This window comes from Bubalus kerabau, chromosome 22 (genome assembly GCF_029407905.1).
Source record: "Bubalus kerabau isolate K-KA32 ecotype Philippines breed swamp buffalo chromosome 22, PCC_UOA_SB_1v2, whole genome shotgun sequence".
NCBI classification, from domain to species: Eukaryota; Metazoa; Chordata; class Mammalia; order Artiodactyla; family Bovidae; genus Bubalus; species Bubalus kerabau.
Window position 1 is genome coordinate 33,061,753 of NC_073645.1, and position 14,238 is coordinate 33,075,990.

General features: G+C 36.0%; 1 protein-coding gene across 3 annotated transcripts in view; it reads left to right on the plus strand.

The window, feature by feature from the left end:
- Positions 1 to 14,238, plus strand: part of MXI1 (MAX interactor 1, dimerization protein) — a 93,020-nt gene that overhangs the window by 33,076 nt on the left and 45,706 nt on the right. For 2 of the 3 annotated variants that reach the window (XM_055560355.1, XM_055560357.1), the window contains exon 3: positions 12,740 to 12,769. The exons of the other annotated variant lie outside the window; for it this stretch is intronic. In XM_055560355.1, coding sequence (XP_055416330.1) covers positions 12,740 to 12,769 — 30 coding nt within the window. The remainder of the gene's footprint in view (positions 1 to 12,739; positions 12,770 to 14,238) is intronic. 3 annotated transcript variants of the gene reach the window in all.

The window sequence follows — 14,238 nt, forward strand, 5'->3', positions numbered from 1 at the left end:
CTCATCCAATTTTTGCTTCCTAGAGGCTGCCACTTCCAATAATTTAACAGTTTCTTCTGCTGTTTGCTTTCATATTTCTAAGTTATAAACTTATCCTGCTTGTTATCTGTTGACTTCCTGTTGTGAAGATTAAGATTTGACTGTTTGTACTCTTGACTGACAGCAGATTAATCATATGCCAGAAATTAAAAAAAAATTAAGTAGATGAAAAGTCCAGATAGTATCCAAATCACTTATGTTTTAAAAATATGCATTTTCTAGTAATTTTTATTATTAGTTTTCTGGAAAAAGTAAATGATGTCTTAGTCTCATTCTTGAGTACTTTGCGGTAGATTAGAGTATTGCGCCAATTGCAGGATGAGATTTATAACTTAAAAAAAATGTTTTGTTGCAGTGTAATTTCTATACAGTAAAATTCCTCAATTTTTAGGTTATGATTCAGTGACTTGACGTGTATAAAGTCGTAAACCTCCAAGACAGTTATGATACAGAACTTTTTTTTATCACCTCAAGCATCATTATCTCATGCTCCTGTCGTCAGTTTCCTGTCTCCACTTTCTGATCTGTTTTCTGTCACTATAGTTTTTCCATTTCTAGAATTTCGTATGAGTGGAATCATACATATACTATTTTGTGTCTGACTTCTTTCACTTGGTGTAATATTGTCTGAAATTCATTCATGTTGTCCTGTGACTCAAAAGTTAAGTCCTTTATATTGCTGAGGCCATTGTATGAATCTACCACACTTTAATCATTTACCAGTTGATAGACATTAGGTTGTGTATAGTTTTTAGCTATCATAAGAAAAGATGCTGTATACATTTATGAACAGATCTTTCTGTGGAAATGAGTTTTCATTTTTCTTAGCTACCTAGAATTCTGGGTCTCATAGTAACCGTGTATGTAACTTTATAAGGAAACTACCAAACTGTTCTCCAAAGTGGCTGGACCATGTTCCATTCTAACTAGCAGTGTAGGGTGCTTCCAGTAACTCCAAATCCTGGATAGCACTTGGTATTGTCAGTCTTTGAAATTTTAGCCATTCTAGTGGGTGTGTCATAGTGTCTCACCATTTTACTTTGCACTTTCCTAGTAATTTTGAACATTTTGTTATGTGTTTATTTGCCACTGATATATCTTTTTTGGTGAGGTATCTTTTCATATCTCTTGCTTTTTATTTTATTGAGTTGTTTGTTTTCTTATTAAGTTGTAAGATTTCTTTGTAAATTCTGGATACAAGTTCTCTATTACATATGTGGTTTGCAGATGTTTTCTCCTCAGTGGTTTGCCTTTGTCATTTTCTTAATAGTGTCTTTTGAAAAACAAAAGTTGTATTTTTTGATGAAGTTCAGTTTACATGTTTATCTTCTAAAGTACATGCTTGTTATTAAGAAATCTTTGCATAATTCAACATCATACAATTTTTCTCTTAATGTTTCTATTCTAGCAGTTTTATAATATTAGTATTACATTTAGATCTAAGATTAATTTAGAGTTAAATTTTTATAGAAGGTGTAAGGTAAGAGTTGAAGTTCATTTTTCGGCAAATGGCCATCCAGTTGTTTCAGTATCATTTATTGGAAAGGCATTTCTACATTTAATTGCTTTGGCATCTTCATAAAAAATGAATTGACCACATATATGTGAATTTATTTCTGGACTCTCTATTCTGTCCCATTGATCTAAATATTTATATTTACTACAATGCCACACTATCTTAATTGCTGTAGTCTTTCTAATAAGTCATGAAATAAGGTAGTGTAAGTCTTCCAAATTGGTTCTTCTTTTTCAAAAGTTCCTTTTACTGTTGTAGGTCTTTTCCATTTTCACATATATTGTCAGATCTGCTTTTCAGTTTCTACAACAAAGCCTACTGGAGTTTTGATTGAGATTGCATTGAATCGATAGATTAATTTGGGGGGACTTGACACATCTGAACAACATTGACTCTTTTGTTGTGTGGACATGGTATATCTCCCCATTTATTCAGTTATTTAGGGTGTTTTTTTTTTTTAATTCAACAGTATTTTTTAGTTTTTTATAGTATGGGTAATGCACATATTTTGTTTGAGTTAATATTTGTTACAGTAATTAATATTCTTTGATGCTATTGTAAATACCAATTGAATTTGGTATATGGCCTTTATAAACTGACTTTCCTGAACTCAATTATTATTTCTAGTAATTTGCATATTCCTTAGAATTTTCTAAATATACACTATATAATGTTGTTTACTCCAGTATTCTTCCATGGAGACTCCCATGGATAGAAGAGCCTGGAGGGCTACAGTCCACAGGGTCACAAAGAGTTGTACATGACCGAAGTGACAGCACAGCACGATAAAGCTATTTTTACTTCTTCCTTGCCATTCTGTATGACATTTATTTTTCTTGCCTTATTTCATTGGCCAGGACTTCTAGTATTGAATAGAAGCTGATGAGAGGGAACATCCTTGCCTTGCTTCTGATAATGGGAAAACATGTATTCTTCCACCACTGAGTATAGCTAGTTTTTTTTGTAAATGCCTTTTAACAAGTTGAGGAAATTCCTTTCTTTCCTAATTTGCTGAAAGTTTTTATCATGAATGGATGTATGAATTTTGTCAAATGCTTTTTCTTCATCTATTAAGATTATACTATGGGTTTTCTTTTTTATTCTGTTAATATGGTTAATTACATTGAGTTTTTTGAATCTTAAACTTCTTGCAGTCCTAGAATAAACCCCACTTGATCATGGTGTATTTTGCAATACTGCTGCTAACCATCTCTAGTTAGCAGACTCCACAAGTTTAAGGGTGCAGTCCCCAACATGAGTGACCTCACTACAGATGCCAGACATGAGTTCAAGAGTTCCCAGCCACCCAAACTTCTGACCAATTGGCTACAAATTTATGGGTTCCCACACTCCCCTCAGGTTTAGTAGTTTACTAGAACTACTCATGAAAGTACTATACTTATGATTTCAAGTTTTATTATAAATAATATGAATCAGGACCAGCCAAATGAAGAAATGCATAGGGTGAGGTCTGAGAGAGTCCTGGGCATGAAACTTTTGTGTCCTCTTCCTAGAGAATCAGAATACCCTACCCTTCTGGCAGATTGATGTATTCCTCAACCAGTAAGCTCATCTGAACCTTGGATTCTAGGGGTTTGTTTTTGTTTTTTTTCCCCATATTATTATGTAGTCACAATAGATTGAATCCTTGACCATGTGATTGAACTCCATCTCTCTGACCCTCTTCTCCCCAGAGGTTGGCTGCTCTCAGTTGCTTAAAGCCCAAATCCTCTAATTACATGATTGATCTTTCTGGCATAACTAACGCCTGATTTAAAGTCATTTCCTTAGCACAAACTCAGTTGTGGTCCAAGGGCTCTAACTGAGGAAATTCCTATAACTGAGGAAATTTCAAAGGTTCAGAAGCTCTGTCCTTGGAAGTTGAGACAAAGACCAGGCAAGCTTTTTTTTTTTTTTTAATTGTAAAACTGATAGTTTCTATAAATGTGCTAGTATTTTGTTAAGAATTTTTGTGTCTGTGTTCACAAGGGAATGGTAATCTGTGGTTTTGTTTTTCAGTGTAATTTGTCAGGTTTTGATATCAGGGTAATATGATCCTCAAGATGATTTGGGAGATGTTACCATTTCCTTTATCTTTTGAAATACTTCCTGTAGAATTAGTATGATTTATTCCATAAATGCTTGGTAAAATTTACCAATGAATACTTCTGGGCTTAGAGGGTTGTTTTTTGTGGGCAGGTTTTTTTTTATTATAAATTCAATTTCTTTAATAGATGCAAGACTATTCATGGTTTCTGTTTCTTCTTGAGTTAGTTTTGATAATTTTTATCTTTCAAGAAATTTGTCCGTTTCGTCTCAATGTGGACTTTATTGGCATAAAGCTGTTCATAATAGTATCTTATTATCCTCTATTGTCTGTTGGATCTGTAGTGATGTGCTCTCTTTCATCCCTGATAATTGGTTTGTTTGGGTTTTTTTTTTATTGGTAATTTTTGCCTTTTTTCTTCATCAATCTTTGAAGAGGTTCATCAGTTTTACTGTGTGTTTTTTTTAAATTGACTCCTGGCTTTATTGATACTCTCTCTTGTTTCCTGTCTTTTATTTTGTTAATTCTTGTTCTTGGCTTTCTTATTTCTTCCTCTACTTGAGAGTTTTTCAACCCCAGTGCTATTGACATTATAGACCAAATGATTCTGTTTTGAGCATCATTGTAAGTTTAGCAGCATCCCTGGCCTCTCCTCACAGAATACAGTAGTATCTCCCTGGTATGATAACCAGAAATATCTCTTTACATGCATGCATGCTAAGTCGGTTCAGTTGTGTCTGACTCTTTGCGACCCTATGGACTGTAGCCCACTAGGCTCCTCTGTCCATGGGATTCTCCAGGCAAGGATACTGGAGTGGATTTCCATGCTTTCCTCCAGGGGATCTTCCCAACCCAGTGATTGAACCTGCATGTCCTGCAACTCCTGCATTGCACACTGATTCTTTGCCACTGAGCCACCAGGGAAGCCCCAAAATATCTCCAGACATGACCAGATCATGGTGGGATCATCATCTTCTGGTGGGAAAAATAGCCCCCAGCTGAGATCCATTGCTCACCTTCTGTAGGCTTAGTTTGGTTCTTTTCTACCTTGTAAAGGTGGAAGAATTGATTCTGTAGTCCACCCCTGCCTCCTACCCCAAAGGATTTAAAGCTAGAAACATTTTTTTTCTAAACACTGCTTTAGCAGCACTTTGCAAATTTTGAATGTTGTATTTCTTTATCATCCAACTGAAGATAATTTGTTTTCTTTGTGATTTTTTTTTAACCTGCAACTTCTTATTTCCTTCCTGTATTTCACTGGGTTTAATTTGCTCTTCTTTTTGTAGCTTCTTAAGGTTGAATTTGGAGAAGGCAATGGCACCCCACTCCAGTACTCTTGCCTGGAAAATCCCATGGACGGAGGAGCCTGGGAGTCTGCAGTCCATGGGGTCACTCAGAGTCAGACAGGACTGAGCGACTTCACTTTCACTTTTCACTTTCATGCATTGGAGAAGGAAATGGCAACCCACTCCAGTGTTCTTGCCTGGAGAATCCCAGGGACGGGGGAGCCTGGTGGGCTGCTGTCTATGGGGTCGCACAGAGTTGGACACAACTGAAGCGACTTAGCAGCAGCAAGGTTGAATTGGGAGAAGGCAATGGCAACCCACTCCAATACTCTTGCCTGGAAAATCCCATGGACAGAAGAGCCTGGTAGGCTGCAGTCCATGGGGTCGCTAAGAGTCAGACACGACTGAGCAACTTCACTTTCACTTTCCACTTTCATGCATTGGAGAAGGAAATGGCAACCCACTCCAGTGTTCTTGCCTGGAGAATCCCATGGACGGAGAAGCCTGGTAGGCTGCAGTCCATGGGGTCGCACAGAGTCGGACACGACTGAAGTGACGCAGCAACAGCAACAAAAGGTTGAATTTAGACCATTGATTTTTAGCCTTTTTTTTTTTTAACTAATAGAAGAATTTAATGCTAAATATTTAAAAGTACTGTTTTAGATACATCCAACAAATTTTAGTATGTTCTGTTTTCATTATTCAGTTCAGAATATCTTCTAATTTCTCTGTCATTTGTTCTTTGATTTGTCGCTTATTTTGTAAGTACTGCTATTTTCCTAGTTATCTTATTGTTACTGATTTCTACTTAGAGAACTTACTCTGTATGATTTTAGTACTTACAACTGATTTTTACTCAATTTGATTCATGTGTTATTTTTTAAATTTTTTCATCTTTTTTGAAAATGTACATACAGAAGAGTATATAAATCCTAAGTGTATAGCGTGATAAATTTTCACAAAGGTGAAGAAATAAGATATTATAGACTCACTGTCAGCCCTACCCCAGGTAACCACCAATCTTTTTTTGATACCATTAGTTTTGCTGGTTTTTTACTTTATTTGAATGGAGTTAGGCAGTATGTATTTTTGTGTCTGCCTTTTTTCATTCAGCATTGTGTTGAAATTATGAAAATTCATCCATGTTATTGCATGAGTTGTTCATTATCAGTGCTCTATAGTATTATATGAATGTTCCAAAATTTATTCATCCATTCTGTTAGGTTGGTGCAAAAGTAATTGCAGTTTTGCATTGTTGAAATTTGCCATTTGATATTGGAATACATTCTTAAATAAATGTCATTATGTGATGCATCATTTTAATGTGCATTTCTCACTTCATGTATTTTGCTAATGACATTGCTGTTTATTTTATATTTATTTTAGACTATGGAAATTATGTTAGGCAAAAAGCAAATTTGAGTGATTTTCTTATTTGAGTTCAAAATGGGTTGTAAAGTAGAGGAGACAACTCACAATATCAGCAACACGTTTGGCACAGGAACTGCTAACAAACATCAAGTTCAGTGGTGGTTCAAGAAGTTTTGCAAAGGAAAAGAGAGCCTTGAAGATGAGGAGTGCAGAGGCTGGCCATCAGAAGTAGAAATGACCAACTGAGAGCCATCATTGAAGCTGATCCTCTTACAGCTGCATGAGAAGTTGCCAAATAACTCAGCAGCAGTCATTCTACTGTCGTTAGGCATTTGAAGCAAATTGGAAAGGTGGAAAAGCTCGATAAGTGGGTGTCTCATTAGCTGACTGCAAACCAAGAAAATTGTCATTTTGAAGTGTTGTCGTCTCTTACTCTACTCACAACAGTGAAGCATTTCTCAGCCAGATTGTGATGTGCAAAGAAAAGTGGATTTTATATGACAACTATCAAAGACCAACTTAGTGGCTGGACTGAGAAGCAGCTCTGAAGCACTTCCAAAAGCCAAACTTACACTAAAAAATGGTCATGGTCACTGTTTTGTGGTCTGCTGGCAGTCTGATCCACTGCAGCTTTCTAAATCCCTGCGAAACCACTACATCTGAGAAGTATCTCAGCAAATGGATGGGATGCACTGGACACTAAAACGCCCCCGCCTGGCACTGGTCAGCTGAAAGGGCCCGATTCTTCTCCACCGCAAGGCCGCCTGCAAGTCGCACAGCCAACACTCCAAACATTGAGCGAACTGAGCTACGAAGTTTTGCCTCATCCACCTTACTCACCTGACCTCTCGCCAATCAACTACCACTTCTTCAAGCATCTCGACAACTTTTTTCAGGAAAACTGCTTTCATAACCAGAAGGATGCAGAAAATGCTTTCCAAGAGTTTGTCAAATCCTGAGGCATGATTTTGATGCTACAGGAATAAACAAATTTATTTCTCATTGGCAAAAATGTGTTGATGGTATTGGTTCCTATTTTGATTAATAAAGATGTGTTTGAGCCTAGTTATATGATTTAAAATTTATCAGAATGGTCAGAAACCGTAATTACATTTGTACCAACCTAATACTGTTGAGGAGAAGGCAATGGCACCCCACTCCAGTACTCTTGCCTGGAAAATCCCATGGATGGAGGAGCCTGGTGGGCTGCAGTTCATGGGGTCGTTAAGAGTCAGACACGACTGAGTGACTTAACTTGCACTTTCCACTTTCATGCATTGGAGAAGGAAATGGCAACCCACTCCAGTGTTCTTGCCTGGAGCATCCCAGGGACGGAGAAGTCTGGTAGGCTGCCGTCCATGGGGTCGCACAGAGTCGGACACGACTGAAGTGACTTGGCAGCAGGCAGCAGGCAGCAGCAATACTGTTGATGGACATTTGAGTTTCCAGTTTTTGGCTAGTATGAAAAGAATGAGTATTCTCTTGTGTCCTTTAACCAACATATGTGTATATGTGTATATATATTAGATTGGTATATGCTTGCAAGGGGGAATGCTGAGTCATAAGATATGCTTATATTCAACTTTGATATGTAAGTTATTAATTGTACTTATTGCTATGCATCCTTTTTAGGCACTTTTTTATGGTCTTAGTTATTGTGGTTGTTTTTGTTATTGTTAAGAAAGAAATAATACATTTCTTATGAGGCATTTTCCCTATCTACAGTATTAAAGTTTTACTGTCTTTAATGGTTTTTCAAGAATATTTAAAACATTTTTTTTAAATGATAGAAACAAATGTATAAAACTACCTCTTTGAAATAATTACTTTATTGGCAGTAAGCATGATTTTCTTCTATTATAGTGTTCTTCAAACTTTATTGACCACTTACGTACCACTAGCAGCAAAAAATATACCTAATATATTTGTATGTATTCATAATTTTATACATGTATTGCTGTACTAATATTTTATAAATCCCAGAGTATTAAGGTTACATATAAAAGTGAAGAAGAAGAATAAACAGAAGTAGAAGTTTTACTATTCAGCTAGTTCTTTTTCAACCCCCTTCAGGTATATACTTTGGAGACCTCTGCTCTAATAGAGCTGAAGTATAAGCTTTAGGATACAGTTAGAAAATACTCACTTAGCTTCATAGAATGTGTTTTTTTTCATTGTGTGGAGGACACCATCCCTTAGGCACTTCAGGATAGGAAAGTAAGTGAAATGAGAATGTTAACAAATTAGGGGTTGGCTCATTAATCTAACAAAGATAGAGGTCTTTTCTTTTGTTGAAAGAGAATATTAATTCTGGGAATGGGGTCTTTAATTTTCCTTCTGTGGTGGTTCTAGTCTTGAGCCAAACAGTACCATTTTGTGCAATTTCAATTCTATGCTTCATTTCATTGACTGCCACCAAACTGCACCCTAAAGAATTAAAAGTTTATGTATTAGAGCAGTATTGTAGTCAATGAAAAATCACAGATCTGGTTGAGATAATGACTCCCATTCAAATAGGGAATGTGTTACCATGTCTCTTAAAGGGATGTTATTTGTGAAAAAGATTATCTGTGATTTGATGATAAATAATAGAAATGTCTTTATTCCTGTCCTTGGAAGTTGTTAAGCATTCAGAGGAAGGGTGTCTGAAAGGAAGACAGTTCATAGGGTTTACTTTCAGAGGTGCATTTTTGTTAGGAGAAGAAAAGTGTGCTGACCATATGGATTATTCAGAACATTCCAGCTTTATAGGGAATTTAGCATAATGGACTATTTTAATGGCATATTATTGGAAAGGCTTGGTTGAACACATAGGCTCAAGGAAGCAACCTCAGGAAGGTTGCTTCTGCGCGTGCTGGGATGTGACGTGTTCAGCTACTCTGTTTGCCAGCACTGTTTGGATCATTATTTTCTCCATGTATGTATTAGACGTCTTCCTCTCTATCATGCTTTCAGTCTTCTAGAGTCCTCACAGTCAACTAAATGATCAAAACACTTATATTTTCCTTTAGTTTCTTTTTTAATCATTATTGTTGTTTGTTTGTTTCCAGGCCAAATCCAAGTGTTACTGAGAACTCTCAATTTGTTGCCCCATGTAATATGTTTAACATTGTTTTAGGTAGTATATTTTCAGTCTTGTTAAAAATAATAAGACTATTTGCAGTAGCTAGCATTTACTGAATACTTACTATATGCTGATGCTTTTACATTACTCTCTAATTTTCAGAGTAACCCACCCAGTCAAGGCATGTGGTGTTACTCCAGTTTTACAAATGAGAAAACTGTTAACTAGAAAAGTTAAATAATTTGTTCAAAGTTCTACAGCTAATGTGAGTGATAGGGCTAATATTTAAACTCAGAACTTTTTTTCCATTTTTATTCTGTGGTTTTGCTTTGGACTTCACAACTCAGCTCGTTTTGCTTCTGCTATATCCTTTGCACACTTGAAATGTCTTCTCCCTACCAGGTCTAGTTTCTGGTAGTAGCAAAAGCCCGAGACCAAATGCTCCCTTTCCTAAAGCCCCATTTTCTGAGAGCCCCATTTGTAAATAAACACTGCCTTCTTTAGACTCCCAGAATAGTTTGTACCTTTCTTCGTATATTTATTTTGCCTAATTTATTTTACATAATTATTCTTGTATATGTCTTAATCTACCAGCTAGAGACTGTCTTTGATTCCTTGCAGCCTAAGATAGTTTTGAACATTGAAAACGTGCAGTATTTGTTGACCTGATATTAGAGGCAAAGATGTCATCAAAATAGGAGTAAACACTACTGATGGATTTTTTTTTAAGTTGCGGGAACATGGCAATATGATAAAGATTAGTATATATGTGATCATTTTTGCCTCTTGGTATTTGGAAATCTTGTTAAATTTTACTAGTGGTATAACTAGGTATGGCATGTGTTTTCTGGTTTCGTGAAAAAGTTCATATTCTTAGCTCTCATTTAATATTTTTTAGGAAGAAGATAAATAATAAAAATCTGAGAGAGGTGGGAAGAACCTGCTGTTTTAATTTTGTTCACAGCAGTGGTTCAGATAACGTTCTTTTGGTGCTAGCTTTGATAATAGGTTCAATATAATACTGGAATTCAGCAATTGGTTATCTTTGGTTATGTATCTTCTGCATTTAACTCCATATGTGGGATGCCATGCTGTTTGGAATAAGTATATGGTAAATACCTCTCTCTAAATACATTGTTTCATTTATTACTTTAGCATTTCATTGTTTTTGTTTTACTTGTTCTGAGTTTTCTTTTCAGTAAAAGGCAATTAAACCAAAATTTACTCACCAAGTGGGGATGTCTTATTTTGGGGAAATTTTATTATTGATCACCCTTTCAAATTTTGAACAATGTTTTTTTTAAATCTCTTTAAAACATACCTATTACCTCTTCTAACTTATTTAGTTTGACATTGCATTCAAACAAGAAAGAACTTAAACCTGTTTATAAATACTTATGTGTGGTAGAGATTTGGATGTAATTTATTTATTGAGTTTTGAAGTCTGAGTTTGTGTTATACTAAGAAGTCTGTTTTTATAGCTTCTTCTGAATTGTACATATCCTTGCCATTAATTTGGCTGAACTCTTAAAGCATCCTGAGATTTTTTTAAATTTCTCTCTTTTGAGGGGGGTATTTTCTTATTAAGATAATCTGTTGAAAATGAAGATCAGTCGTTTTCATCATGTGTCACTTGGACCTTACGATAATGCTAAGAAAGCAAAAGGTGGACAGTAGACAGTAACTCAAAGAAACCTTTTGGCTCTTGAACTAAGACAGTGAGTAAAATTTCCACAAATTATGAGACTAATAAAAATATTGTTGAAGTTTAGGAATTCGATTATTAAATATCCATTAGAATAATAAATCAGATTAAAGTAATCAGTAATGAAATATTCTGAAGGCTTTTGACATTAATCAGAATACACTAAATGACTGAAGTTTCAGTTTTGATGCTGCTGCTGCTGCATCACTTCAGTCATGTCCGACTCTGTGCGACCCCATAGACAACAGCTCACCAGGCTCCCCTGTCCCTGGGATTCTCCAGGCAAGAACACTGGAGTGGGTTGCCATTTCCTTCTCCAATGCATGAAAGTGAAAAGTGAAAGTGAAGTCGCTCAGTCATGTCCAGCTCACAGCGACCCCATGGACTGCAGCCTACCAGGGTCCTCCGTCCATGGGATTTTCCAGGCAAGAGTACTGGAGTGGGGTGCCATTGCCTTCTTTGCAGTTTTGATGATAGGAACTTAAATTTTTCTTTATAAAATTTTGTTATTGTTAATGCTAAATTGTTGTAAAAATGTTTGTTCAGGAGAATTTAGTATGACATTCTAATAGTAGTTAACTTTAGATCGAGTTTATTTTGTTGTTCAGTGTAAACATGTATATTTCTCATTACAATCTTATGAGGCAAATACTGTTATTTTCCTGTTTCATAGATGATAAAGCTGAGCACAGAGAAATGAAGAGATTTTTAAAAGGCCACACAATATTTGATCCAAGGCAGTCTGGCCTTAGAGTCCGTGCTCTTAGTCTCTTTTCAATATTGCTTGTCACTAAGTGGTTAAGAAATTGGGGTTTGAAATAAATTAATTAATTTTTTTAAAAAAAGGAAGTTGGGGTTTGGAATAAGAAAGACATGGGCTTAAATCATGGCTGCAACTTAAAACTCTTAGGACAAGATCATGTCTTTTTACCTCTCAGAGTCTCAGCATTCTTGTTTATAAAACAAGGGGTGCTTGGAGGATAAAATGAGATAATGTATGTTAACTGTTGAGCAAACACTCAACTTGTTCAATAGATGGTAAGTAATATTATTATAACAAATAGTTGTAAGTAAAATGAAAAAACTCACAAAGACAACCATTGTTAGCATTTTGAGGTATATCCTCCCAGTCTTTTAAAACTGTGTTTTTTTATTTTAGTAATATATCTTTTCTGTTGATGTTGTTTTTTCCTTGTATGACATTTTTGGTTTATGTTTCACACACAAAGAGGCTTGAATTTGTCTGTATTGCTTAGCAATAAGGCAAACCTATTTCAGCTTCTGTGCTGGCCAAAACTTGGGTAAATGGAGATAGAAGACACGGAAGTACATACACTGTTTTTTTTTAAAAAACAAAAGAATGGGATTATGTTTGAATTAAATTTTCTGATAGAATGTCTACAAACCAGTAAAATGTAGGACCCTAGAAGTGGGCAACAGAACATGTGCTCATATTAATTTTATTAAAAACAAGTGAGATTCTAATTTCAAAATATTTAGTTGTTAACTGAAAACGCTCTATCTGAAGTCTTAATGAACATAGACTACTACTTCTTGATGAGTGAGATAGCTAGAAGTCTGTCCATATATTGCATTGTTAAATTCACTCAATGAATTTATTTAGCAATACCTAAACTAACCCCTCTTTTTATAGCCTTAGCAACACAACATGGCTAACTCTCTTCTCCCCCCTTTTTCCCCTCCCTTTTAGGTCTACACACAATGAGCTGGAAAAGAATCGGTGAGTCAATGATGAGGTGTAGCTTTCATATATGTTAAAAAGCAAACTCAACACTTGACCTGTGAAAATATAATATTGCATATGTAGTTAAAACTTTTTTACATGTGTAATATATCATAATTAGGATACATGTGTATTATCTCCCCAAAGTAGTAACTTTATGCTGTCTAAACTGGAAGACATAAACACACTTCAAGTTCATTTGAATTGTGGGTTTATGTTGAGCCTTCTTTATATCTGTCTTTGGAAACAGGTTAATTGTGATAGGCTCATGTCTTAAATATGGTCTTGCTAAAGGATTAGGTTTCTGTAATGTTGCTAATAACTGTTATGGCAAGTTGTAGGACACTGAATTTCTCTTTCTTTGCAGTTTGTTCTTTCATTCATTCATTTATTCATGCATTCAACAAATCTTTATCTAGTACCATCTATATGTCAGTGCCAGGCAGGTATGATGCTTTACATAAGAAAGACAAGAATGTGTAAGGCAGTTTCTGACCTTAAGGAATTTATAGCTTCCTGCGGGAGACAGATAAGTAGTCACAATACTGTGTAGTGTGGCAAATATGGTGATAGAGAAGCAGAGGATCCTGAAAGATCATTTTTTAAGGTCACCTGATTCTCTCTTGAAGGCATCTTGGAATGCTTTTCAGAGGATAGTGAGCTTTGTTTATTGAGGAAACTGCTTCCCAGGTGATGCTAGTGGTAAAGAGCCTGTCTGCCAATCAGTGCAGGAGATGTAAGAGACATGGGTTTGATCCCTGGGTCAGGGAGATCCCCTGGAGGAGGGCATGGCAGCACACTCCAGTATTCTTGCCTGGAGAATTCCCTGGACAGAGCAGCCTGGTGTGCTACAATCCATAGGGCTGCACAAAGTTAGACACAACTGAAGCGACTTAGAAGCACACACACATGTGAGAAGTTCAATATGAATATAAAAGACTGTAGCACGAGGCAAGCCAAGCCAGATGTGGACAGTTACACTGAAGAGTTTGGACTTTTTCTGGGAACAGTAGAAGTAGTTGTATGATTTTAAGGTGAATTGAAATATGATCAGATTTGTGTTTTGGAAGAATCACTTTGGCTACCATGTAAAGAACTGGTTGATTGGCAGAAGAGATCTCAGACAGGAAAACTCTTTTGGAGGCCACAGGAAGCCTCCACTGTAAGAGATAGTGGTAGCGATTGGAAATAGAATATAGAAATAGTATGGAATATAATAGAAACTGGTGATGAGTTGACTATAGAAGCTTAAGTTTTAGATGGTAAGTGTTCTTGCCTGGAGAATCCCAGGGACAGGGGAGCCAGGTGGGCTGCCACCTATGGGGTCGCACAGAGTTGGACACGACTGACTTGACTTAGCAGCAGCAACTATTTACCAAGAAAAGGAGTATAGTAAGAGGACAAGTTTGGGAGAGATGATGAGCAATGTACAAGTGAAATATTCTCTTTTGGATACAGAAGTTAAA